Source organism: Tursiops truncatus, chromosome 9 (genome assembly GCF_011762595.2).
Source record: "Tursiops truncatus isolate mTurTru1 chromosome 9, mTurTru1.mat.Y, whole genome shotgun sequence".
In the NCBI taxonomy this organism is placed as follows: Eukaryota; Metazoa; Chordata; class Mammalia; order Artiodactyla; family Delphinidae; genus Tursiops; species Tursiops truncatus.
In genome coordinates this window covers 48,991,379-49,018,688 of record NC_047042.1, presented here as the reverse complement: position 1 = coordinate 49,018,688, position 27,310 = coordinate 48,991,379, and the positions used below count along the sequence as shown (strand labels likewise).

Below are 27,310 nucleotides of genomic sequence, written 5' to 3'. Positions count from 1 at the left end.
ACTGTAGGGCAGTTTCAGATCTTTGGGAGCAAAGTAGAAATGTACATGTTATTTTCAGTGATTTAATCAATACACCAGAATTGAGAAAAATGTCACCACTTTTTGTCCCATTGACCTCCGTCATTTGAGAACCAAAATGCTAAACCAGATGCAGATGAACTGCTGATGTTGCTAGAATCCATTTAATAAAGTAAGCTGTAAACACTTTGGGGTTGGTACTGAGGAAGGGATTTGGGGTAAAAGGACAAGTAGCTGAAGAGAAAAAGCACAGCTCGTAGAGGTCCATTATTTGATGTAAGAACGATGCCCATTTTAGGGTTTCTTCTTTTAATATAGTGGACTAAAATTTTTAGTAATCGTATTTTGGAAAAGCTTTAACTAACTGATATTTGTAATACGGTGAAATTTTCCCAGCAGCCCGGATTGTCCTGTTTTCAGAGAACTTTCCACAATGTCTAGTGCAGTGCTTGGGTGGTACTTTCTAAATGTTGAGTGATTGCTTGAGAGAATTTATGAGGTGTTTACAGGTGCTCTCAGAGATCAGATACACAAACTGAGCAGTTTGCTGAATTTTTAAGATGAACTCTTTCTCATGTTTTGAAATTGCACTGTTTTATTGGTTACCTCCAGTGAAGACATGTTCTTTTCTTATTAGATGCTAGTACACAACTCTTTCCTGAGCTGAACTCTTACTCTTCATCCTCCAGAACCAAATGAAGATATAAAACTTTCTGATGAGCTCCTATTCATGCTCATCCTAACAACTTATCTGAAATTCAGGAACTAAATTGATTTGTACAGCAAAATAATACTTACATAGTTGACCCTTGAACAACATGGATTTGAACGGTACAGGTTCACTTATATGCAAATCTTTTCAATAGTAAATACTATAGTACTACATGATCATCCTCAGTTGGTTGAATCCTCGAATATAGAGGAACCTTGATGAGGAGGGCTAACTATAATTATGTGCAGGTTTTCCACTGCATGGAGGGTCAGCACCCCTCATCCCTGCATTGTTCAAGGGTCAACTGTAGTCTTAATTGTACTTTCTAGCTACCAATTATAATACGAGGGTTTAAAACCAGTAACTTTTTGTCCTTTGTTACCTTATTCATTTGTTATATCTCAGAAGAGTTGTTCTGTGGTTGGAGATTTTTTTCTTTTACCTAAAATGTTTGCAAAATGTACAGTGCTAGAAACTGCTTACTTAGTGGCATCTTAAAATTTTGAAATGTCAGTGTATTTTGATAACCTAATAACAAAGACTGTCATAGAAAGAAGCATAGTGTGTGATCTTAATTGGTATGTCATGTGCCGTATTAAAAACATTCTAGTGTTTCCTGTTTCAAGTGTGTACTATAGGTATCCTTATTCCCCACTATTAACAGCTCTGTAAACAGTGTGTCTTCCATGTCTTGACTACAGTTTCCACTGCTTTACACTGATTTCTAGTGCTCAGTAACTATCCACTGAGACCTGAATATCTGTCTGCCTGTTTTTTGCATTGATCACATACATGTGTTTTAGTGTACTAAATTTGAATCTTCTTTTTTTGAGCAGGAGTATTCGACGAAGCAGCTGACCAATCTGGTAAATGTTTGCCTGGGATCCCATATCAATAAGAAAGCAAGACAAAAACTTCTCTCAGCTATAGATGATATAGACAGACCCAAAAGATAATGAACACAGTCCCTTTTCCTCAATGACATTGATCTTCTCTCAACATACATGACATGAAAGCCAATTTTTCATGCACTCCTGACAACTGTCTTAAGAAAACTTTGTGCATGTTCTTTCCAACTGGAAAGTGGAAAACATTGGAGTTTATGTGGTGTTCTCAAATGATTTTTATATGCTCCGATTGCTTCTCTTCAATTTTTAGTTTCATTTGTTGTATTTCTTTCTTGAAATGATATTGCCTCATCATAACTATTGTTATGTGACTACAGTTATACCTTTTACTGAAGAATGTACTATAAATATATGATTAGAAAGAACAGTGACAATACATTCGTGGGCAGTTTTGGAGAATGAATTTATGTTGGCATTTTTCTACCCTCTGAATTTGGTTCTTAATAAGCATAATATGAGAGTGTTAATGTATAGTAGTATGTCCTAATTATGAGCACTGCATGACAGTTGAAAAGTAATGTAAGCAAAATAGTTGAAAAATCAGTTTGCCGTCTGTGTTTCTAAATGTGAAAGTTGTGTTAGGGTTAATTTGGTTGTGAGAGTGATCATAAATGATGAAATTTAATAAATATTATACTCTAACATGATCAGCCTATGTGAGACTGCATTTTGATATTTTTCCACAGCAGGCAGATTTCATGAAACTATAATGGGATTTTTTTTTAGTGTTTTCTAATTTTAATGGTCTTGTATCCTGAAACCAATGGTGAAAAGTAATTTCATTGGGTAAACCTCTTCAGTGCCTGAGTAGCATGCAGAATGGTGATGGTAGGATTTCCTCCCTCCCTCCCTCCCTTCCTTTTTAAATAATGGGATATTTTTCCCTGTAAGCTTTACCCTCTTCGAATTTAACTTTTCTCTTAGAACAGCAAAACCTGGCTTAGCTGACTCAGGGAAGGAATTGCCAGTTAGTTAGTCAAGCATAAGTACAGGGTCATAGGTTCACCATTCTTAAATATCTGCTTTGTATCACAGATACAATGTGAGTTTAGCCAGTGATAAACTTCGGAACTTAATTAGTCTTTAGTAACTGTGTACTGTTACACTAAACTTTGCTTTGAAGCCAGGGATATTCTACCAACAAATATGACATAAAAATCAATTTCCCTTGCGCTCCTGCCAACTGTCTGATAAGGAATTTTTTGCATGTTCTTTCTGACTGGGGAGAAGCTTGTGTGTTGGTCCAGGATTACTGGCATGACCTGTAACATCAATAGCTCACAATCCTGAAACATGAGAAACTGGCCTTGTGTACTGTGAGTCTTCGAGAGCTGAGGTGCTGAAGTGAAGGGCAAGGTGTGACATGTGATCAAGCACAGAGGTGACAAGGAGATGATTGCCACTCAGTGTCCATCGGTCGCTGCAGGTACCCATAACCGGCACAAGATAACATGAAACACTTTTTGAGACTATGTCTGTGTGAGGGGTGTTAGTTTGCATCTGTGTGATGAGTTTTTTGTTTTCAGTCTCTCGCTTCCCTGTTCATTTGCTGCCAATTTAATATTGACAATAAATCTCCCTTCTTGTGAAAAGGTATGAATTTGGTGCCATTGTGATCTGCTTGTGGAACTAGACTGTGTACTTGTAAGGTAGATCCTGCTGGTAGCCATTATCTATTTGCAGCCACTTGAAGAAAACAAACATGAGATAAGCTTGGTCCTTGTGTTTCAATGCCGTATTCAACTGGGCACATAAAGAGCTTATCAATCTCATTTCTCAGTTGATTAGGAGCTGCTTATTTCTTATTTTTCACATAGATTTCATAGTTGGCTTTCTTTAATTTCTACTTTAGTTCACTCTGGATAGTATGAACAGCAGTTTTCTGCCTGGTAGGGTATTTTCCTGGGTGATAACAGTTGATACAGAGAATTACTTATCTTGTTAGAGACTCAGACTCAGTTGGAGAGACCTTTTTGCTTAACCATACTTTGCTTTCCCCATCTTCAAACTAAAAATCTTTCTGATACTTTTTGGAAAAGGTTTTTTGTTTGTGTTTTCATTAAAAGGTAACTTAATAAGTGCAAATAACATCAAAATAATAACAGGATATTTGAATCATTAAATTACCTAATAACAAGAGAGTTACCAGACATTTCTCAAATATATTATGTAATGATATTGAATTATAATCATAACAGTTTATGAAACTAATTTTATTATAAAGTTTTTATTATAAAGTTTTAAATTTTATTATAAAGTTTATGAAAGTTTATGAAACTAATTTTAAGATAAATAGAATTGAAAGCTTGAGAATATAAATGGAATTATACATGTTCTAAAAACTTTACTGTTATAAAACATTTCTTTTAGTGTCTAAGTGTTCCTGAACTTTGACATTTTGTATGAATGTGTCCTGTAGAATTCAAAATTTTAAGTTGAAATGAGAGCCTGGTAAATTATCCCCTGAGAAAGAATGATGATTTCTACAAATACATTGTTTCGCATTAAGAAATACTAGGGAGATGCATAGCAATTCAAGTGAACTAGTTTGCTTCAGTTTATGAAACCTATAGAGACCTTATAAGTTCACTTTGACTAATAAGCTCATTTGCTCAACTTACTGAAATCGAATTTCTCTTGAAGCCAGGATCGTATGGTATTTTATCATATCTTTAAGCAGAATTTCCTTTGAAATCTTCTATTTAGCTGAGTGCTGAAGTGAAACTTTAAGTTAGATTAAATAGCTTTTTCTTTACCCATTCACTGAAATGTAGTCATAAAAAAAGGCTTGTAATTCAGTTCACTTTGAAAGCATAGTTATCTTTTCAAATGAAAAAATGTGCCTGAAGGTGAAATAAAAGTTGTGCTTAGAGAAAAAGAAGTGGTCCAGGGGAGAAATATTTCTAATTTATATTTACTCTTTGGAGTAATTTTAATACAGACTTAGTGGTTAACAAAATGATATTTAACTCTGGACAATGATGAATGACAAGAGAATTATTAATACTCTGGTGTATTCTTTGTAAATGTTAAAACCAGTGCAGCTTTTTACAGATTTTTTTTATTGTGTTGAAACATTTCTTATCATCTACAGATTTTTAAAGGCCATCAAAAAGTTTAAGCTGCACAGCTCTCCCAAGGACAAAGCTGTGTCAGATTTATACATGAGAATTCTTAACTCATCCAAAATGATGGAGGAAAGAGTAGTTCATTAGTTCTGATGATACTTTTTTTGATTGGCATATCCTTTTGTGAATGTTGCTAAGTGTACCTGCATCATTTTTTTCCAGAGTTGCCATCTGCCTTGCAACTGGGCTCAGGACAGTTTTTACATCACACATAGTGAGTGGGTTAAGGAATAGGCTTTCTTAGGGAAACTTACAAGCTTTGGACAGAAAAAAAAAAAGAGAAGCCTTTGTCCCCTACCCACTTGCCATTGTCCTCATGAGAGGTGAGACAGGGCTAGCAGAGTACAGAGACTGTACTGGGGGAGGATTTTTTATAGCAAATACAGCAGCTTGCCACCTAGTGACCCGGGGCCTGTGGGTGTTGTTCCTTTGTCTGGGAGGAGAGAGCCATTTTCTTTGGAAAGGTGAGTTCCAGTGCTACCCCTTCCTTTAGTCAGCTCATCCCCCAAGCAGCTGAGTGAGCTCCAGGGTCATACCAGTGTCTGCCTGGTGTCAGGTACTGGCAGGGCTCTAGTGGATTGGACAGATAACACCTGCTCTCAAGAAGCTTAAGTCTAGCAGGATAAATAGATGTAAGCCAAAAGAAAATTCTGGAGTAGGCATCAGGAAAGACTCCACTGGGGAAGAGGCGTTCACATGGAGACTGAGGATGAGTAGGAGTTGGGTGAGGAGGCTAAGGGAAGAGTGTGCCTGAGGATCAGAAAAGCCCATGTGGTTGGTACACAGAAGGGAGCGCGAAAGCGGGGGACACAGAGAAAACTAAGGAGATGCGACAAACTTAGATGTCTCAAGCACCCAAGCAGGAGACACAAATGAATAAAGCAGCAGATGTTATTCAATAACGAGTGACAGGCATTTTGAGACGTGAACAGTTCAGGTCAGGCCGTACCTGCAGGCACTCGAATTATACTTTTAGTCTCTGCATTCAAATGAATGAATCTCCTCCGCTGGCCCATCAGCTAAAGGGAGGAGGGAGTCTGTATACAGGAGGGAAAACCCAGAACATCCATCTGTGTGTTTCCTTGTGCACCTTGACAGCACTTAGCACAGAATCTTACTTTGCTCAAAACTACACGATGGATGGAGTGGTCGAATGGATGAGATGCAAGTGCTTGGGCCCATCAAACTAGAATTCCCTTCTAAACTGTCCTGAACAGCTGGGCAGTTTCTTTGGGGCAGGACTGTCACAAGTTAACTTCTTTACACTCCAGAGGTCCTTGTCCTGGATCAGACACATAATTGATATTTGTTTATTGACTTCTCAGTACTGAGGAAAGGATTAATTACTCAGTGATTGTTGAAGAGAGGTGCCCACTGGCATTGGAAGCTGAAACAATAGCAGTTTAAGAAGGAGCAAATACTTCTATTCCTTAAATTTTTTTTGCACACCTGCAGGCGGCCTGAGATGAAGATTGACTTGTTTTAATAGGCTGCGCCCTAGACCAGTGGTTCTCAGAGTCTGGTTCCCAGACCAGCAGCCTCAAAGGACTGTAGTATAGCTATTACAGACAGACTGCTGAGCAGGCCTTTTTTTTTCTGTTTTCCCCACTTTAGGATAAGAATTGATACTTTTCTACAGAATAAATCTTAGAGCATTGCCTTCCCCATATGAGCCTTTATGAGTGACTAGTGTTTGAACAAGCCACCAAGCATGTGTGTGTCCTTTACTCTGACTTGAGTAGAATCAGAAAGATTCTCCCAGGACAGTTTTAATTGGTGCATAAGTCACAAGCAGTGAGAAAAGTGGAACTGCAGGAATAACTAATATAATGTATTTTACAGAGATTTTGTCTTTGATTCTCTCAGCAGTTCATTGAATCAGACGGAGAAGGACCAGCTGATGATTTGACAAGGGAAGCTTGGCCTGAGCTGGATGTGTGTTGGCGACTGGGCTTCTTTTGAGTTTATATTCTTTCATTCCTGCCTAGTCTCTAGGTACTCCTCTGTGTCAATAATTTTAAATTTCTGTTTATCTAAGATGAGATAATAATAGTACCTACTTCATAGAACTATTGTAAGGATAAAAGAAAATGTGAAATTAAGTTCTTAGAACAGTGCCTAGCATTTAGTTAAGGGTTCAATAAATGGTGGTTATTATATTAACTTTGTTTTGTGGAGATGGTGATCGGGGCCCAGGAGGCTGAAGCTGTCTTCCCAAAGTCACGTTGCAAGGCAGGGAAGCAGCACGTGAACCCAGCGCTCTTTCCACCACAGCTTCTAGTAGAGGTCTGATCTATGTATTGGCCACTGATGGACCTCATCACGTTCCTTCCGAAGCCTGGTCTGCCTGAATTGCCTCCCTTGGTCAGTTCCTTGGCTGTACTTTTGCCTCCTTCCTGAACGGTTGGCTGGCGCACTGCAGAATTCACGCTGGTCCTCACTGGGGCTCCTTCTGCTTTTAGTGCTCCCAGATTTAATAGCAGAGCCTGCTGCAGGTGAGCGATGTGTCTTGACTTGGGGAGGTGAGAATCAGTGTTTATGCCATTATGACAGGCAAAATGCTCAAGAGTCTTTTCCTTCATGCCTTCTGTTGGTAAACCACCCAGGGGACCCTCTTCTGACTCGTAAATCAAGAAAGTCAGGTATGATACATCTGGCAGCGCTAGTGTTTCTGCTGCCATATCAGCTTCTAAGGAAATCCTAAATGTTATGCTCAGTTCCACCTCAGGCGTGCGCAAGGTTTTCTTTTTTGCCTCCTCTTCATAACAAGATACACAGTCTTCCCAGTCTCTGTTCAGGGGTTTAAGTCTAGGGCTGTGGAGTGACAGGTGGCCCACGGGTAATAGGAATGTTCACACTCGGGGCAGCACAGCACTGTGTCCCTTCTTTGGTCTCCTGTCCATTTGACAGAATTGCCTTCCTTTTTCTCCACTTTGCTCTTCTCCATACCTTCCTTTTTCATCAGTCACCCCACTGAGAAAGTCAGCCTCTTTCTCTAGCCTCAGTCTTGCCACATTTTGGGGAACAAGTGGTTCTGCAAGTGGACATGTTTTTGTTTACACTGTGTCAACTAGGTTTTAGTAATTCAGCTTCTTTGAGGGTTGAAGGAGGAAAAATGGCACTTGCGTGCTAGTGAGAAGCAAAGAACAGGGAAATACCCAGAAAACCAACAGAAGCATTGATGGAGATACAACCCTGCCACTTATTAATATCTTAAGAGTGTCAGAAGAGTACTTTCAATTCTTTTAATAGGTTTCTTTATAATTTGTAAATTTATAAACACGAGGACCTGATACTTTCCTCTCCAGGCTTGTATGTTCACCTACATCTCCTGGAGCTCCCAACTTCATTGACTAAACAAATATACTGCCCTAGTGTCTGTTTTTTCAGATAATGGAATAGTTATTTTTAAATTTATTTTAGCTGAGGCCCATCAGTTACCTCTTCTGAGTCATTAATCTTTGAGACAAGACTGTTACAAGCAAACTAACTGCAGTTTTGTCCCTGAGATTTAAGTGTGTATCAATAATAAAATTCTAAATGAGATTATAATTAGTGCGGGCTTAGGGGCTGAGATTTGGCAGTACCTGATACACTTTTCTCAGTAAGTACTTTGTCTTCATCTTTAAAAAGCTCACTTGTTGGAAGGGGGTTTAAATGCTTTCCTAAGCATCTTATAGAGAAAAACCAAGATGATTTTCATAAGTGAAATTCGATTGACCACTTTGAACGTATCAGAGGAGTTTTCAACATACTTGCAATTTGCAGTGTTGTTTGGCTGGTATTTAACCATGGTAAAAGGTACTGGGCTCTTACGGTTTAAGGCATCTTGATGGTTTTTTAAGAGAATTTTAGGCCAAAACAGCTTTTGGGTTTATTTGTTTGTTTGTGGGGTTCTTTGGGGGGGAGGGTTGTTTTGTTTTTGTTACAGGTCAAACTTCTCTTTTTCCTTTGACCCTTGTTTTGCTCTTTCATCTTCAGGAGGACATGAAGAGGAACTTTGGGAAGAGATCACAATTTAATAAAAATGATGGTGGCGTAGAAGACTGTGCAGGGGTTGGGATGAGCAGGTATTGACCAGTTGATGCTATGAGCTGCTGTTCCCTGAGCTTCAGGGACAATGTATAAAAGACATAACTGTAGCATTTGAAATAGGAAGATTTAGCAGTGACAGCATCACACTAAAATTGTCCATCTGGCGAGGTAGAGTTGGGGGGTAAAAAATATTTTAGTGAAAACAAATAACAATTGAGCATGAAAAATAAAAAACAAACAATTATCTCTTACCATAATTTGGGGAGTCCACCATAGATCTACATGGAGGTGGGGGAGTGACAAGTAGGCAGGGAACGTCAGGAATCTTATGTGAACACAAAGTCCAGGAGCATCCTGTTTTCCCAGGATCCAGTGGGTCTATATGGAAGGCAGCATATGGGCCTGGTAGCAGGGATGCATAATATTATACATAGCCCCAGGGGATAACAAGATAAGGTGCTGAGAAGCTTCCAGAGTAACATCTAACAGTTTTGAAGCTAGTAGGAAGCTTCAAGGTTACCTAGTGCAACCTTCCACTAGGAAAGTTATGGATATCCATAACCTCTGAGTATTCACAAGGCAGGATATCCTTTACAGCATACTTACCAGATCAGTCCTAGCTACTTTCTGAGAATTTCCAGCATCAGGAAACTTGCTTCCTCACAACCTCTCATCAGAGATGTCCCTGGATCTGAAACCTGTACTCCATGGGGCCTACATTCATTGTCCTGTGTTCTGCTTTCTGATTAGAGAGAATATAGGAATGTTTCTATCTCCCTTCTATTAATGCTACCTGCAGCAGCATTAATGATGATAACCAGATCGTATGCAGGATGCTAACTCATTTTGAGCTTTAGGTAGTCACCTGAAGGTCTTACATTGATTCAGTGCTGTTAAAATCTATCCTCTTAAGCATTTGTGCAGTGGATTATTTTAAATGTCGATTCAAGATCTTACACAATTTTTGTATATATGTTATTTTATTACTTTTGGCCTTACTGTAGCCTGTCTAGGATTTTTTGGTTCTAGATTCTGCCATTCAGAATATGAAGTATGCCCCACTTTGCTGCCCAGGCAATAAGGTGGTATTTCTTGTAGGTCCTCAGTCAAGTGGATAAAAATGAAAGTGGGAGTGAACCAAGGACAGAGCTTTCAGGCCCAGCACAAGGTAACTCCGGTAATCAGAACTCTTTGAACAGGTATATTAGAACTATGACTGTACTACCTTTTATCATTTTCCCCAGGTTTTTCTAGTTTGACCACAAAGGTAATATGAACTTTTGTGAAATTCTTTGCTAGGAATAAAATAGTAACAACACTGTCAAAACGATCAGTGGAAATATTTTAGTATTCTTGTCCTCGCTTGATTCTACACTGGCTTTTGATGATGACCTTTTATAAGTGCTCACAAACTAATTTTTAATATTTTATTCTTGAAATCTGCCAGTATTCCATGGTAAGCTCACCAGCTGGTTGTGTGGGAAGCTTAATCCCTCTCAATATTAGAATGTTATTCACCTAATTCTAGTCTTCAGACACTTTGTGTCCATTTGTAGAATTGTGCAGAAATTTCTGCTAGATCTCACTTCTAGTTCCTTTGTAACCACAGGAGGAAGACTTGAACTAATGTAAAGTTTCTAGGTGTTTGTTTACTTATTGGAGTATTATGTATCTCTGACTTCCATTTATCTTAATAGTGTTTGTTCTTCCTTTTCTAATTATAATGAACATTCGTCTTTTTAATTTAAACCTAATTAATATTACTTCGTATACCTCAAGCAGCGATGTGTTTTCCTCCTCCTTCGGGCCTGGAACATATATGTAAACACACTGAGAGTTGTCCTGAGGCTCTTGATATCTCAGGTCACACTGTGCTCTAACCTCCTGAAAGGTCACTTGTCACTCTTTTGCATTTGACTCTGGTTATGCACCTACCTCTCTCTTCATCTTTTGTACTTTCTACAGTGAAATGAGTAGAATATTCCTTGGGCAGGTACACTATCATCTTCAGAGGACTCTTTCTCCTTCTCAGAATGATTGCTTTGAACTCCCTAGTCAGAATTTCTTTTCTCCCTTTCTCTTCTTTTTAATGTTCTTCTAGAGCTAAATTCCCTCTTAGTCTGGACACAGGATTGTGATATCTTTTCCTGACCATTTTTTGAATTTTGCTTTCTCTTGGGGGAGATGGTATAATAGTTAAGCTACTCAGCTCCAGGGTCTAACATGCTAGGTGAACTTGGGCAAGTTACTTAACCTCCTTTTGCCTCAGTTTCCTCATCTGTAAAATTGGAATAATAGAATAATATGTCATAGGGGAAGATTAAAGGTAAAAATAAGTAAAATTCTTAGTAAAGTGCCCAAGGCGATACAATATGTATTAATTATTTTTACGGTACAAGGATCATTTTTGACCAAGCTATTATGAATCCTAGGAATTTAGTTCCATTCATCCAACACTCTCATCATCTTCCCTGTATTAATCAGTTCTCCCTTACTTGAAAAATGAAGTTTAAAAAGCTGCCTTCAGGGCTGTGTGTTGTGTACTACACAACTGCAGGGGGCAGCGTCGCATGGACTGCAGTGGGAATAGTGCCTCCTACAGTTGTGCAGTGCACACATACTGGCCCTCTGCCTCCCCCTGCTTCCTGAATGATGAAACCATCAGCGACGCAAAGCCAGAATTCCACAGATGGCCCTGCCTTGAGCAGAATAAGCCTTATAGACGATGTCTTCAGGTTTGAGGTCCACTTCTATAGCATAGTTTCATTGGAGGAAGAGGAATCCATATTGGAAAGAATCCCTGAGGGAGGGAGGGAGGGAAGGAAGGAAGGAGTTGATGATGCATGAACTGGGATGTGGTGAACAATATATGTATAAATAGCACCTAGAGTTGGATTTAGATACTTCACCTTCCTTGGGCAAGTTGCCTACTCCCCAAGTGTGGTTCATTACCACTTGGTCACCCCAAACTCTCACCCTCAGGCTGTGTAACTGAATACTAATGAGATGCTCTGTGTTCCACATTCCTGCAGGTGGATGACAATGAGTTTAGCTGCCTTTGCTTCAGTTTCTTAGAATCCTCTAAAAATAATGTATTTTTATAGGAAGTGAGTAAACCACTATGATGTCTCTAAGGTGTGTTATATTTTTCTGAGTCATAATAAAAACACTTCTAACATTAAGCCTGTGTAGGCTTTCTGTTTGTTTTTGGCAGTCTCCATATTTTCCATTGGCACGGTAGTGTGGAAGGTCCCACCTCGGGCAAGCGGTTCTAGATACTCTGCAGTGCACCAGTTCAAAGAGATGACAGAAGGCCTCACCATATTTGCTCTACAACTGTCAATGGGCAATTTGATTAAAATGGTGCTTTAGGATTCGTTTTGAAAGCAAGTCTTATCAGCTAATGAGATAGTAGTATTTTTATTAACTCTTAACTGAGTGTTGCTTTTTCTGTTTTCCATTTGCCCTGATTCTGTGTCTGTAAATTGGAAAATAGACTTAGTCATTGTATGAGTTGGTAATTTTAACCTAGAATAGAGTAAATAGATAGCACTTGCCTCAGTAACTTGACCACTTATGATGTCTTAGGAATTCAACAAATTAGGCACCCCGTTTTACAAAGGCACCCAGCCCTAAAGCACCTTTGTGTTGAAGTGTTCCGAGAGCCTGTCTGGGTTTGTAATGTAGTTGTACCTCTGGCCAGTGAGGGAAATATAATCCACATATAATTTCTTCTTCAGCCTGTTGATGTGTGGATTACATCGATTGCTTTTTGAAATATCAAACCAATCTTGCATACCTGGCATAAATCCTGCTTGGTCATGGTGTATTAATTCTTTTTATATGTCACTGAATTCTATTTGTTAATATATTTTAAGGATATTTATATCTATATTCATTAGGAATATTCGTCTGTAGTTTTCTTTTTTGAACTGTCTTTGTGAAGTTTTGATATTGGGGTGATAGTAACTTTATAAAATGAATTGGGAAGTGTTTCCTCCTCTTCTGTTTTCTGGAGAAGATTGTTTTGAATTGGTGTTCATTCTTCGGTGAAACAGTCTGGGCCTGGGGATTTCTTTTTGGGTGGGAGGTTTTAAATTATGAGTACAATTTTCTTAATAGATAAAGAGCTATTCAGATGATCTGTTTCGTAGAGTGAATTGTTGTAGTTGGTGTTTTTTGAGCATTTGCTTCATTTCATGTAAGCTGTCAAATTCATTTGTATAGAATTCTTTGTAATATTTTCTTATTATCCCTTTGGTGTCTGTGGGGTCTGTGATGATACCTACTATTTCATTCCTGATATTGATAATTTGTATCTTCTATCATTTTTCACTTTTAAGTCTTGCTAGAGTTTGTCCATTTTATTGATCTTTGCAAAGAACCAGCTCTTTATTGACTTTCTCAATTTTTCTATCTTCAATTTCAGCTCTTATTTTTTCTTTCTGTTTGCCTTCAGTTCCTTTGATCTTCTTTTTTGGTGTGCATTTAGCTTATTTCTTTGAGACTTTTCCTCTTTTCTAATGTAAGCGTTTAGTATTACAGATTTTACTCAGCACTGATTTAGCTCTTTTCCACAAATTTTGCTATAATGTATTTTTATTGGTTCACCTTATCTTTTTTTTTTTTTTTTTTTTTTTTGTGGTACGCGGGCCTCTCACTGTTGTGGCCTCTCCTGTTGTGGAGCACAGGCTCCGGACGCGCAGGCTCAGCGGCCATAGCTCACGGGCCCAGCCGCTCCGCGGCATGTGGGATCTTCCTGGACAGGGGCACGAACCCGTGTCCCCTGCATCGGCAGGCGGACTCTCAACCACTGCGCCACCAGGGAAGCCCCACCTTATCTTTTGATTTTCCTTGAGGCTTCCTCTTTGACCTTTAGAATACTTAGAAGTGTGTTGCTTAGTTTCCAAGTGTTTATAGAGATTTTGAAGTTTTGATATCAGGGTAATAATAACTTTCATATAAGTTTTTTTATATCAGTGAATTCTAACATCTGAAAAAATATCCTTTGTAGACTATTGCCTTGATACTGTTTTCAGAAAGCGTGGTCTAACTTGATTTTCTAATGCCATTTATTGAGCACACCCTGTGTACTTCTCTGGCCTCAGCTGATGCTCTGCCTTTGCTCAGCCTGGTTCAGCCACACTGTTCTTTCTGTTACCACCCGAACATATCAACCTCTCATCCCTTCGGGGCCTCTGCACATGCTGTTCTTCTAAATCTTCCATAGCGGGCTCTTTTGCATCACTCACGGCTCAGTGCAAATGTCACTTCCTCAGTGATGCCTTCCCTGGCAACCCCATCTAAAGTATCATCCCCCCTGAAACCACCTACTTCCCTATTAAATCACCTTGTTTTGTGTTCTTTTTCGTAGCATTTATCACTATTGAAAACATTTTACTTATTGCTAGTCTTGTCTATTGTTTGTTTCACTCCACTTGAATACAAGGTTCTTGAGAGCACGGGATCTGTGCTTATTCATTGCTGAACCCCTAGTACTTAGTATTCAATAAATACATTGTGAATGAATTAGAGTGGACATTCAAAACTAAATATTGAATACATTAATGAATTCCAGACCCTGTAGTGGGCAATTAGAATACACAAATATGAATAAGGAGTAATTCTGGCCCTCGATGAGCATACACACATGCACACACAATGAATTTTCTAATGAAAATCAGTCTCGTAATGCTTCTTAGCCAGGAGCCACAGGATATGCTCTAACAGTTTTTAGTTTTCCCCCAGCAGTGAAGAGGGCTTAACACTTACTAAGCATAAGTTCTTACCCACTTCACTCTGGGGACTACCCCACCACATTGCTAAGTGAGTCAATGGGGAGAAGCACAGGCACGGGTAACACAGCATCATGAAAGAGTTTTGCTGCAACCTTAACCTTATTGTCATCATTGAGCAATTAGCTGAGCACAGCAGCCATGGAAATCCTCATTAACAGCTAGGAAGTGGGACGGTATCGCTGGCATATGGAGATGTCGAAGGGTTTCCTGATCAACGTTTCCCATGGTGTGCTTCTCAGAACACTGAGTCTCAGGATGTTAATAGATGTTAAGTAAATAAAATGATGTGTGGGTACCTTGGAAATGCTGACTTATAAGAAGCATAAACAGATTCCTTTACTTCAAAATTCTTAATATGCTAATACAGATTTACAAAGAAGGTAACAAAGTATGGACTGATTCTCAACATTGTTTGACCAGTGTTATGAGTTGAATTGTGTCCCCTCAAAAATATATGTTGATGTCCTTGGAACCAACCTAAATGACCATCGACAGATGAATGGATAAAGAAGATGTGGCACATATATACAATGGAATATTACTCAGCCATAAAAAGAAATGAAATTGAGTTATTTGTAGTGAGGTGGTTGGACCTAGGGTCTGTCATACAGAGTGAAGTAAGTCAGAAAGAGAAAAAAAAATACCGTATGCTAACACATATATATGGAATCTAAAAGAAAAAAAATTGGTACTGATGAACCTAGTTGCAGGGCAGGAATAAAGAGGTAGATGTAGAGAATGGACTTGAGGACACGGGGTGGGAGGGTGAAGCTGGGGTGAAGTGAGAGTAGCGTCGACATATACACACTACCAAATGTTAAGTAGTTGGCTGGTGGGAAGCAGCGGCATAGCACAGGGAGATCGACTCGGTGCTTTGCGATGACCTAGAGGGCTGGGATAGGGAGGATGGGAGGGAGGCTCAAGAGGGAGGGGATATGGGGGCATGTATATGCATATGGCTGATTCGCTTTGTTGTGCAATAGAAACTAACACAGTATTGTGAAGTAATTATACTCCAGTAAAGATCTATTTAAAAAAATACAATTCCTCCTATTAATAAAGATAATGATAATAAATATTCTTTATTATGTAAAAAATATATATATTTATGTTGATGTCCTAACCACCAGCACCTCAGAATGTGAACTTATTTGGAAATGGGGTCACTGTAATTAGCTAAGAAGTCATACTTGTATAGGGTGGGCCTTTAATCCAGTATAACTGGTATGCTTATAAGAAGAACAGAGAGACACATACAGAGAGAGGAAGGCCATGTGAAGGGGGCAGAGATTAGAGTGATACATCTACATGTCATGGGATGCCAAGGATTGCTGATTGTCACCAGAAGCCAGGGGAGAAGAATGGAACAGATTCCTACTCAAAGGCCTCAGAAAGAACCATTCTTGCCAGCACCTTGATTTCAGACTTCTGGCCTCCAGAACCCTGAGAGAGTACATTTCTATTGTGTTAAGTCACTGTTTTAGTCCATTTGGTTTGCTAGAACAAAATATCACAGGATAGCTCGTAAACAACAAAAATTTCTCACAGTTTTGGAAAATGGAAGTCAGAGACCAGGGTGCCAGCATGGTTGGTTAAGTGCCCTCTTCTGGGTTGCAGACTTCTCACTGTGTCCTTATGTGGCAGAAGGGGACGAGGGAGCTCTGTGGGGTCTTTTTTATAAGTGCACTAATCCCGTTCATGAGGGCTCTGCCTTCATGACCTAAGCACCTCCCAAAGACCCTACCTCCTAGTACTGGCATATTGGGCGTTAGGATTCCACATGTGAATTTTGGGGGAACACAAATATTCAGACCATAGCAGTCACCCAGTTTGTGGTAATTTGTTATGGCAGCCCTAGGAAACTAATACCAGAGAACTCTTGTTCAAGGAGCATCTTGAGAGAACAGTCTTTCAAAGACACTTTTCTAGGTGACTTTCCATGTTGAAATGTGATTCTCCAGCTGCTTGTTTACCGTCTGTATTTAAATGAATAGTAAAGAGAGCTTAGTTGAGAGATCCCTATTTCGTGGTCTTAGCGCCGACATTTTGAAGATTTTACTGTTGCAGTGGGTGCTGTTGTTTACTTGGCAGAGGATATTTAGCCTTGAGAAGTCATGATTTACCAGAATCTCTTCGTGAAGGTGCTGATAAATCTGAGACAGATTATAGTCTTCCCAGAGGGCTGCAGTAGCCCCTGGAAGCCTGTTAGAGGAAACCTGAATGTTGTAATAGAAGGAGCTCTGGGGCTGGACAGCCCATGGGTTCAAAACCAAGGTGTGAGGCCTAGGATGAATCACTGGGCTGCTCTACACTTGGATTTTGCTTGTGAAAACCAGAGATACTAATGATAATAGCTCTGACGCTGGCCACCTCGCCAGGTAACTTTGCAAATTGTGAAGAGCATTATAAATTTAAGGTTCTTATTAGGTAAAAAATGGCTCTTTTGTTTAGCAGAGTCTGGTCATAGAGTTTTTTCTGTCAAAATTTGATGTACATATTCTAGAGGTAAAATAGCTTTTACTGAACCATGGACTTATTTCTAATTTTCCTTGATATAGACCAACTCCTGAAAGGTCTTCTAACTTGTGCTGTAATGGGAATGACCATGAGGAATCAGATGTAGTGTACAGAGAAAGATTTTCTGGATTGACACTTATAAATATCTTATTTATTTTTTTCTAAAATATGCCCCATTGTACTTCCAAAAGTAATTTGAATACGTCTATACATATAAAGCATACGTACATATAAAAAAATCAGATGTCATGTGTGGAGGGAAAAGAGCTGTACAGTTTCACTTACTCACTTATTACTGAAATAATACAGAATTTATGTCACCTTTCTGGCAGTCAAAGAAAAAAGGAAAATAGGATGTTCCATAGATACCAAGTCTACTTTCAGGCTATTACAAGTGCACTTATAGGCACTAGAATCGAACTGATGCTTGTACCTTCTAAGGAAACTTTTTTTACGAGACAGGTTTGTATTGGAAGATAACCCTACTTGCAGGTAGTGCACAGAAGACAGGACCTGGGGAAGCCGTAAGAGTTCCCTCATTAGAATATAGTTATCAGAGTGATGTTTACTTATCTATTTATTTATTTTCTATATCTGCTTTCAGAGATATGGAAGGTATATTTATAGGGGCCATAATAGAAATAGAACCTTATACAGGCAAACCTCGTTTTATTGTACTTCACTTTATTGTGCTTCACAGATAACGTATTTTTTACAAATTGAAGATTTGCAGCAAGGCTGAGTTGTCAGATGATAGCACTTTCTAGCAATAAAGTATTTTTTTTTAAATTAAGGTATGTAGGTTGTGTTTTTTAGACATAATGCTATTGAACACTTAATAGACTATAGTATAGTGTAAACATAGCTTTTAAAAAATTTATTGAAGTATAGTTGATTTACAATGTTGTGTTAATTTCTGCTGTACAGCAAAGTGATTCAGTTTATTTATATACATTGTTTTTCGTATTCTTTTCCGCTATGGTTTATCACTGGATGTTGAATATAGTTTCCTGTGCTATACACTACATTTATCCATTTAAATGTAACTTTTATACGTAGCGGGAAACCAGAATTTCGTGTGACTCACTTTATTGTGATGTTTGCTTTATTGTGGTGGTCTGGAACCAAAACTGCAATATTTCTAAGGTATGCCTGTAGTGTGGCATGTTGCAAATCTGGACATCTACTGTTCCATTTGCCCTGCCTTCTCTCTCTCTTCTTTTGGGAATTGAATCTCTCATCTTCACTGTATAAGTTAGTTTGGGGTTGCTACACGTAGCCAGCGGGTCCTGACTACTTTTGATAGCACCTTTTAGGTTTCGCTTGCCCAGCATCTTTCTCCTCTTTTTCCCAACAGCACTTTGATTTTCCTTTTGGGAACCGCCTTTCTCATTCTTGGTCCTTGTAGATGGGTCACATTGACTCTTACACCCCCTTGTGACTGCAAGCATGGAAATGTGACTCAGGCATAGCCAATGAGACTTATTTTCTGGGGTTTAATTGGAATCAGGGGGAAAGAGAAGCTGGAAATGCCAGGGATTATTAAATGGAGAGGGCCTGCCAATGAACAAAGCTAATACAGAAGAAAGTAGAACTCAGAGAGGAGAAAGAGAGACTGAGTCCACTTGATACCTTCAACTTCTGGATCTTAGTATGCCTAAACCCAGTTCAACCTCGGCTTTTTCAGCTACATGAGCCATTGCATTCCTTTTTTCCTTGTTATACGGGTTTGAGTTGGCTTTCTGTCACTTGCAGCTAAGAACCTTGTTTGATAACAATGTCTGAAGTTGGCCTTACATTGAGTATTGAGAATTGGGAGGGAAGCCCCAGAGCATCTTTCCTCCCTACACAAATTTAGGAATTTTCTTATGCTGATTAGGTCTCCAGTCAAGACAAGTCACCAAAAGGTAGAAAACCAGATGTAAATAGATTGTAGTCTATCAACATTGGAGTATTATTTATTGATGTTTTCCATCAATCAGTATTTTATCAGATCAGTACTTATTCAGAAATACTTTCAAACTTCCTTAGAAAGAGTGCCAACCATAAGCCACTTAAAATCAGATGGCAGTATTTACGTTATCCATGGGAAGAATAATTGCTGTGTATATTTTTGTGTCAAACGCATAAGAGTTATGTTAGTTTCTACTCAAGTCTTTCCTAGGAGGATGGTTGGTATTAATCCACCTTTGTTATACTCGATCTACCACGTGTAATGAACATTAGGATATTCTGAAATCTTTTAGGTAAAAAGTAAGTCAGTGCTTCAGTTAAGTGAATCTATGTTGCTCTTTGGCAGGGACTGACCTGTGCTTTATATGTTTAAAAAAAGAGAGGAAAAACATTTCCTGCCTGGTGTATTTAGACAAACATTTGTCTTATACAGTCTTTCCTTTATGGATAATTTCTTTGTCCTCATTCACTGTTGATAAATATCATGTTCAGTATCCAAAAGGCACAATTTACAAATGTTTTAAGCCTCAGCAGTTACAGTTTTTCCTTGTCGCATCACTATTTCTTGCTTTTGATAGTTCTTCTTGTGGTTATAAGACCTTTCTTAATGACTACATGTTTTCTTACTTTTGGTAACACATTTGATCTTGGGTGGATTGACTTTACCCTGCCTCCTCTGCTGCCTGGATGGATAAGAGGTGTTTCTTTATTTGGGGTTTTGTTTTTTTGATAAAACCATTGGGGTTTTTTTCATGTTTACTACTACATATAGAGGGCTTTCTTATTTTTAAAGAATCACTAAGAGCATATGCCTTTTGAATTAATAATATTCTTTGAAAATTATTTTATTGATTACTTCACATTGTCTAAAGATTCTAAAGTTATATGAACTTTCATAATTCAAATTGTTGGGAATAGAATAATCCCTCTTAGATCTGATACACTGGAGAATATCTTTCCACTCACAAAGAAATTGAAGACTATGTAAACTGCAAAGTACTTTGTTAATTTTGATGCTGTGTCAAAGCCAAAGCTTAATTATAATACCTTTTAATCCTAGTTCTAAACAATCTGTAGGAATATGTTGTGTAAATAGATTTAGTTTGGCACTCTCTAAACATGATGATTTCGAATAGGGTATTCCTAAAAGATGTTACGTTTTTAAAAGTACTTTTTAATTTCTCCTTATGCAAAACTTTGGTTATATTCAGATTGAAAAACACTTTTTTAAAATTGAAAATTGGAAAATTAAGAATATAGAAAGGATCCAATTAATATGATACTGTCTAAAAACTAAAGCTAATCCATCCAGAGAAATATTTTCACAAGTATCTTTTGAACTAGTAGGATAAATCCAGGGAACAGAAATGCAACCGAAGTTATCAGTAGACAGAAAATTATATTCAAATCTTAAATGGGAGATGGATATTTTAAAAAAATTATTAAAAAGCATAGCTCAAGGAATTTCATCATAATTTTGGGAGGCAGAATGTTCCTTCTGTCCTACTTTGGTGAGTAATGTATTCAGTCCTGACCATCTCATTACCTAAGAAATGTAGGCAAAGTGGAAGGAGTTCCAGAGATAAGTAGCAGACATGACCAAAGGCCTTGAAAATCTAATCCACGGGGGAAGATTCAGTGAAACACAGCCTGCTTGGAAATAGTACACAAGCTGAGCCAACACTGGGGGAATAATCAGGGTCATGGGAGGAAGCAGCACAGTGGAGGAAACAGAGTGTAGTACATGCAGCCGGCTTCATTAGCAGTCTCAGAAGGGGGACTCACTGGGATTGTGGAAAGGACAAGACAGCAATTAAAACTAGGTAAATAAACTCACAAGCACATGTTAAGGATTTTCAAAAATAAACTGAGGCATATTAAAAACTTTAAGAGTTGACTTGAGCAAAAATCAATTCTAACTGGGCAGCAGCCCAAACCAGAAGTGGTTAGGAAAGGAGCCTGGGGGAAGACTTAAATAGAAAAAGTGGGGACCAAAGGAAAAAATTACTTGATTGGCTATAGCTTGATTATCGTTGGCTGTTTGTGATTGGTTGTCCTTAGTGTTTTAATTTTGTAACTTTGAGGCATTTGCAGGCTCGGGTTTTGGTTTGCTTACAATGGCATTAGAGCCACTGTGAGAAATTCACATGTATTCCATTTTCCTGGAAGTGGAAGCTCATAGCATGCTTTTAAAACAAACAAAACAAAACAAACGAACAAACAAAAAAAACCCCAGATCCTCCACAGTGTCTTTGTTATAGGCAAGACTACCTGCTGCTTGATTTCCAACATATGTGGGCTAAGTAAGTGTCAGTGTCCTGTCTTCTCAGCCAGTTTGGAGACAACTTAGTACATTTGATTAGTGTGTGTTAACATGATTAAACATTCTAACTTCAAAACTCTTCTTGACGGTTCAGTGGCTTTTTGAGCGCCTTCTCATTTGGAAACAGAAATTGAAGCCCACACTTATCTCTTGGCTCTTCTCCATGGGTTGGTTTCTTTCCAGTTTGGGGAGATCTAAATATCAACATTGTTTTCCTCTACCTCCCTGGGAAGTAGAAGACGAGTTAACGTAAGCGTAAATCATGAGTTAGGCCTCTTTTCCTTTTCTCTTGAGGGCTACTCTCTTCTTCTACATGCAGCCACAAACTTGCCAAGAAACTAGTGTCTGGTGACCCCCTGTGGTGGTACTCCATTGGGCCCAGCCCTTTATAGAGTTTACAGGATCTTGGCTCTTCTTCTTTCCTGCCAAATTCCTTTGTTTAGAATCCCATTCCTTTTTCTTTTTTTTTTTTTAAATTGAACTGTAGTTGATTTACAACGTTGTGTTAGTTTCTGGTGTACAACAAAGTGATTCAGATATATATATATATATATACACACACACACACACACATATATATATGTATATATATATACACACACATATATATATGTATATATGTAATTTCATATTATTTTCCATTATGGTTTATTACAGGATATTGAATATAGTTCCCTGTTCTATACAGTAGGACCTTATTGTTTACTTTATATATAGTAGTTTGTATCTGCTAATCCCAAACTTGTAATTTATCTTTCCCCCATCCCCTTTCCCCTTTGGTAACCATAAATTTGTTTTCTATGTCTCTGAATCTGTTTCTGTTTTGTAAATAATTTCATTTGTATCATATTTTAGATTCCACATATAAGTGATATAATATGGTAAGTTTGTAAAGGAATTCTAAACATGAACATAATGTAAGTAATATTCCTCCTTCCCCAACTGTGTCTACCCTAGTCTTCAGAAAAAAAAAAGGTGAAATTTTTTTGGTTGTTGTGAAAATGGTGACCATGCTTATTCTAATGGTTTATCATTATGAGTTCACTTAATAACATAGGAAATTTCATATGCTCACTTATTTACTTATAATTAGAGGCTATCAGAGAAGTGTGAATATATAGTCTGCCTTGATTCTAGACATCTTGATTCATAGTCGTAATTGGTTGGTTGTTATCTCCTTCAGGGGGGAACAGAGTCTTGGAGAGAGCAGGTTTAATACATCTTTAGTCAACAATCTACCAATAAGAACTGAATTTTGGTAAGACTATATAAATTACAGCAGGAAAAAGATTAAAATGTCAGTCTTTACAATTCTTGACCAACTTGGATCATGTTATTCATGCTGTCATTTATGTTTGAAACTCATTATTAACCCAACCCAAGATTTTCTTCACCTACATCCTTTCTCCAAACCTCTTCCTTTCCCAGAATTCTCTCTTAGATAATGCCATAAACATCCTTCTAGTCACTGGCTGGAAATCTTGAGACCATTTCACCTCCTCATTTTCCTTCATCTTCTACATTCTGTGAAATACCAGTTCTAGTTGGTTCTGTCTAAAGAGTTCCTTTCATATGTGCCTTTTTGTTGTTGTTTAACACAAGCATTGGCTGATTGCAGGTTCTTGGTATTTCTTGCTTGAATAAGTACTATACTCAATTCAACTTGAGTATAGGTTTCAAATATTTGCCACCTCCCATCCAGTATGCCACTGCCCCTCTTAAATGCTATGAAAGTCTTTGCATTGTATTTGAGTCTCTTGTATTGACCCTCTAGTTCAACTACAGTGGCCCACTATTTCCCCAAGAAAGTCATTTTCAGATTTCTGCTTGGTTTATGCTAGAAATGGCAAAATAGGTCTCAACCCTTAGGTCCAAATCAGAAGCAACCTTTGACGCTTTCCATGTAATCTGTATCCTTCTGAGCTAGGAGACAGGGAAGGTTCATTTGATAGAGAGAGAAGGAAGACTGTAATAGGACTAGAAACGTACCCTCCTTTTAGCTTCTTCAGCCTCTCCATGCATCCAGTGCCTTCCTTCTTTCCCTTCAATATGCTCTGAATGCTGCTGCATGCTCTGCTTCCTGACCAGGGGCGTGGCTTATTGGGAGGGTCCAGCTGAGAGCTGAAGAAAAGGGGAAAAGCTAAACTTCAAAAAGCATGCACTTCGCATGGACACAGGGTCTGAGGCATTCCTTGGGGAACACAGAGAACCAAGGACTTGGTGTTAACTCAGCCCAATTATTTACTTAATCCGACTTCGTTGATGACCACTTTTCCAAACTTAGGGACAGTTCCATTTGCACCTCAGTCCTCTCCTGTATAAAAACGTGATGGTGAATTAAAAAAAAAACAAAAAAAAACCCAAACAGCCATGTTTCTGCTTGATGGTATATTTCTTATCACAGCAAAAGTGTCTGATTGAAATGGTTATAATAGAGCAGAAGCAGCACAGAAGTTAAGGTAAGCGGACCTGTTTGAGTGTGATATGGACGTGCTTTTGAAGTACACTCCTGGTGCTCTCTTCTGCCCACACCTTCTCTCCGGCTGTGTGTAGTAGGAATGAGGGGAGAAAGGGAGAGCGTGTCACAGATTCTCCCCCACTGCCTATGATGTAGCCGCTTCTCCCATGCAAAGAGGAGACAGACAGCCCTCAACCGGCTCACAGGCTGCTGTTTGATGTATTCTAGCCCTGCTAGCTGAGAGCAGACAGACAGTCCTTGTTGAGAGGAAGTTGTGGCCTGAACTCTAGGCTGAAATGGAGACAATTGGATCACTGAACTAGAGGGGTGAATAAGTTTCTCAGTTATTAGGAATTAGCACCAGAGTCCTACATTGGGAAACACATTCAGGCCACAGGTAAAAAGCAAACTGGTCATGATAAAGCTTGTGGATCATGGAGCGGCCCCACTCTACTCACACCTGTACATTTGCTAGAGGGGAGAAGTTTTTCCAAAATGAGAAGTCATAGCCTGTAAATATTAAGTGGCCAGCTGTGAACCACTGCAAAGCCAATCTGGACACATTTTAATTGGAATAAGAGCCAGAGAAGTAGCCAAATGGACATCTGCCAAAGGAATGGAAGTAGATCTTGGTAGTACTTGATTGCCCACTGGGGATAAAGGGCAGCAGATCAAGTGGTGGAAGTTAGAACCTTGTGAGAACAGAAATGGGGCTAGAAAGTATGGCAATGTAAGTTTTCTTTCCATAGATTAGCAACAACTAAAGGCAGATAAATCATTCATCCTTTAAATCTTAACATTTTCTTTGGAATGATAGTGTAGTTTACCTAAACTTTTTTCCTTAGTTCTGGTGAAATAACTCGAAGTTTAATTTCTTTGTGTATATTTCTTCAGTTCCTGCATTGGCAGACCTTCAAAATAATAACCCCCCCTTAGATTTAATACAAAGTCGGTTTAAACTATGATAAAATTATTTAGATATTGCTCTAGGTTCTTATTGGAGTGTAAATGTGTGCATCTTAATAGAATGTTGGATGGAAGTAGTCTCGACCTATCATCCACATCCGTGGCATCAATGACTAGGGATTTAACAATGCATTGTGAACTGAGTTCTTTTCTTCATCTTCAGTTATTTTGAGCTTTTTCATCTTCTCTGAGAGCAGGAAGGTGGGATTTAAGGAAAGGATATCTGAGTGCTGGGACAGGCACACGTTCAGAGAAGACCATTATGAAAATTCTGAAATAAAGAGCAAGTAGAGCATAGAGCCTGTCATTCCCTTCATGACATGTTAAAGCGAGGCTAGTCCAGAAGGGATTTTTCGGTGACTGCATCAAGGCACACAACCAGTTTGGGATGAAAATTTGTTAACACCGAATCTTGAAAAATGAAGACGGATGAACTAATTTGTAATCCTCGTCATTATTTTCTCCCTCTGGCTACAGGTAATGGAATGTGACTGTTAACTTCGCTGAGTGTGTGGAAATGGTGCTGTGGAAACATTTCTTAAAAAATATAGCATCTCCAACTGATGTCTCTAACATGAGAGACATGTATAATTACAAAAAGAAGATACAATTCCAATGGCAACTGGTAATAGAATCTTAGAGTTGAGGTAATAGTTCCATTAAAAAATTGAAAGTTATAAGCAGTCTCTGTCATTTTATGAAAATGTGTTTTATTCTCTAATTTTTTGAGAAAGAAAAAGAAGTGTAGCCCATTACCAGTCCAAACAAAGGGAAGCAGCTGATAGATTTTTGGAAAGTGCTGATTGTACATGTGAGCAGCCCATGGTCTGCTTGCTCCTGGAGAGGAGCATTCTCAAACTTGAAATTTTCCAGTGTTTGGCAGGCCCGGGAAGTGTCAGCAATGGTTAAGTGAGAATGAGATTTGGTGACCTTAAGAGTGGTTTGGCTAGAAAACCTGAGGAGATACTCAGGGGTACCATCCCAGCTGACAGGGAGTAGTGTGTTTCCTGGGTACTGGAATGGCAGGGGGTGGGGTTGGTCCTTGGGATGGATGTGCACCTGCTTTCTGAGAGGTGAGAGGGAGACGCAAGAGGGAAGAGATATGGGGATATATGTTTATGTATAGCTGATTCACTTTGTTATACAGCAGAAACTAACACACCATTGTAAAGCAATTATACTCGAATAAAGATGTTAAAAAAAAATAAGGGATTTGGTTTTTCTCCGACAGGGGTGACTTAGATGTCATCCTCTCTGGGACAGAGATGTCCTTATGTCTCTGAGGTTTGACGAATTTCCTAAGAGACCACAGAGATGTGTTCTTTGACCTGGACTAGTTTTGATATGGGGTGGCACTTAAATCACCTGTTCTCAGGCTTGAGTTTCTTGCTTTATCTCTGCATTGCCCTCACATTCTCCCAGAGCCACATTCCCCCTGCTCTGACACCTGCTTCTCTGAACTCTGGACGAAGTTCTGCGCATCCGACAGGGCGAGTGAGGTCAGTGGAACACTGAGCCCAGCAAGGCAGAAATAAAGAAAATGCAGCAGTCATTCTGGACGGTGGTAGGGTTATGTCCCAAGAAGAAGAAAACATGAGCACTTCAAGGACACAGGAATTTGTCAGAATGCTTTCTTTGCCAAATCCTAGCAGAGGTCTGCCCTCAGTCCACTGTCAAGAACAATTTCCTGTTCTCTTTTTCCAGCCTGCATGTCAGTTCTGTGGAGAAAGACTTGGCTTCCATTGATGGACTGTCAAATTTAGCTGAGTTTCGTACCTTTGCCAAAACGTTTAACCATTTCCTCTGGACAGCTGAAATCCAAATAGAACCTACCCAGTAACCTTATTTGCTTTCATGAATTATTAAAACTGCTAAAATTTTACCTGTCAGTCTCTCCTTTGAAAGCAGTGGGAAATCTGAGGATAATTTTTTGCTGAGAAATAAGTAAGACATGATCTTAAAGGTAAAATTTTAAAGGTGATCACGTCCCACAAGCCCAAAGAGTTTCCATTGTAATAGTCCAGCTGCTGGTCGCATGCCACATTCATGCAACAGTGATTCAGTTTTAGATCTTGCCATCAAAGTGCATACAGCTCAACCCAGTAGAACAGCTAGCACTGATGGGAGCAAGTGGGCAATTCATCTAAACACAAAGTGCTGCAGGAGACCTGAAATGTTTCTTCAGAGATCTTTCTTCCTACATTTGCTGATTTCTTTTAATGAGTATAGAAATAGAGACTATTTGTGCTTAACTTTATGTAAGTTTCTATTCAGATATGGTTTCTTGTAATGTAGGAAACATTTTTATTTTTAATTTCAGAAGCATCCTGGCCTGAAATGTGACAGTAAAGAAGTCAGGGTAAGGGTTTGCACAGAAAAACTTAAGATGTTTGGTTTCAGTCGTTGCAAAGGAGAATGGTTTCTGCCTAGAGACTTAGTTTGGTGATGTTAGAAAATCACAAAGGTAAGAAGACTGAATTAAAGACATTTTAAC

General features: G+C 38.8%; 1 protein-coding gene across 1 annotated transcript in view; it reads left to right on the top strand.

Moving 5' to 3' along the window:
- The window catches only part of VPS50 (VPS50 subunit of EARP/GARPII complex), a 141,539-nt gene extending 138,305 nt beyond the window's left edge, over positions 1–3,234 (top strand). Inside the window, exon 28 of the mRNA XM_019927450.2 lies at positions 1,567–3,234. Coding sequence (XP_019783009.1) covers positions 1,567–1,686 — 120 coding nt within the window. The 3' untranslated portion in view covers positions 1,687–3,234. The remainder of the gene's footprint in view (positions 1–1,566) is intronic.
- Positions 3,235–27,310: the final 24,076 nt, after the last annotated feature.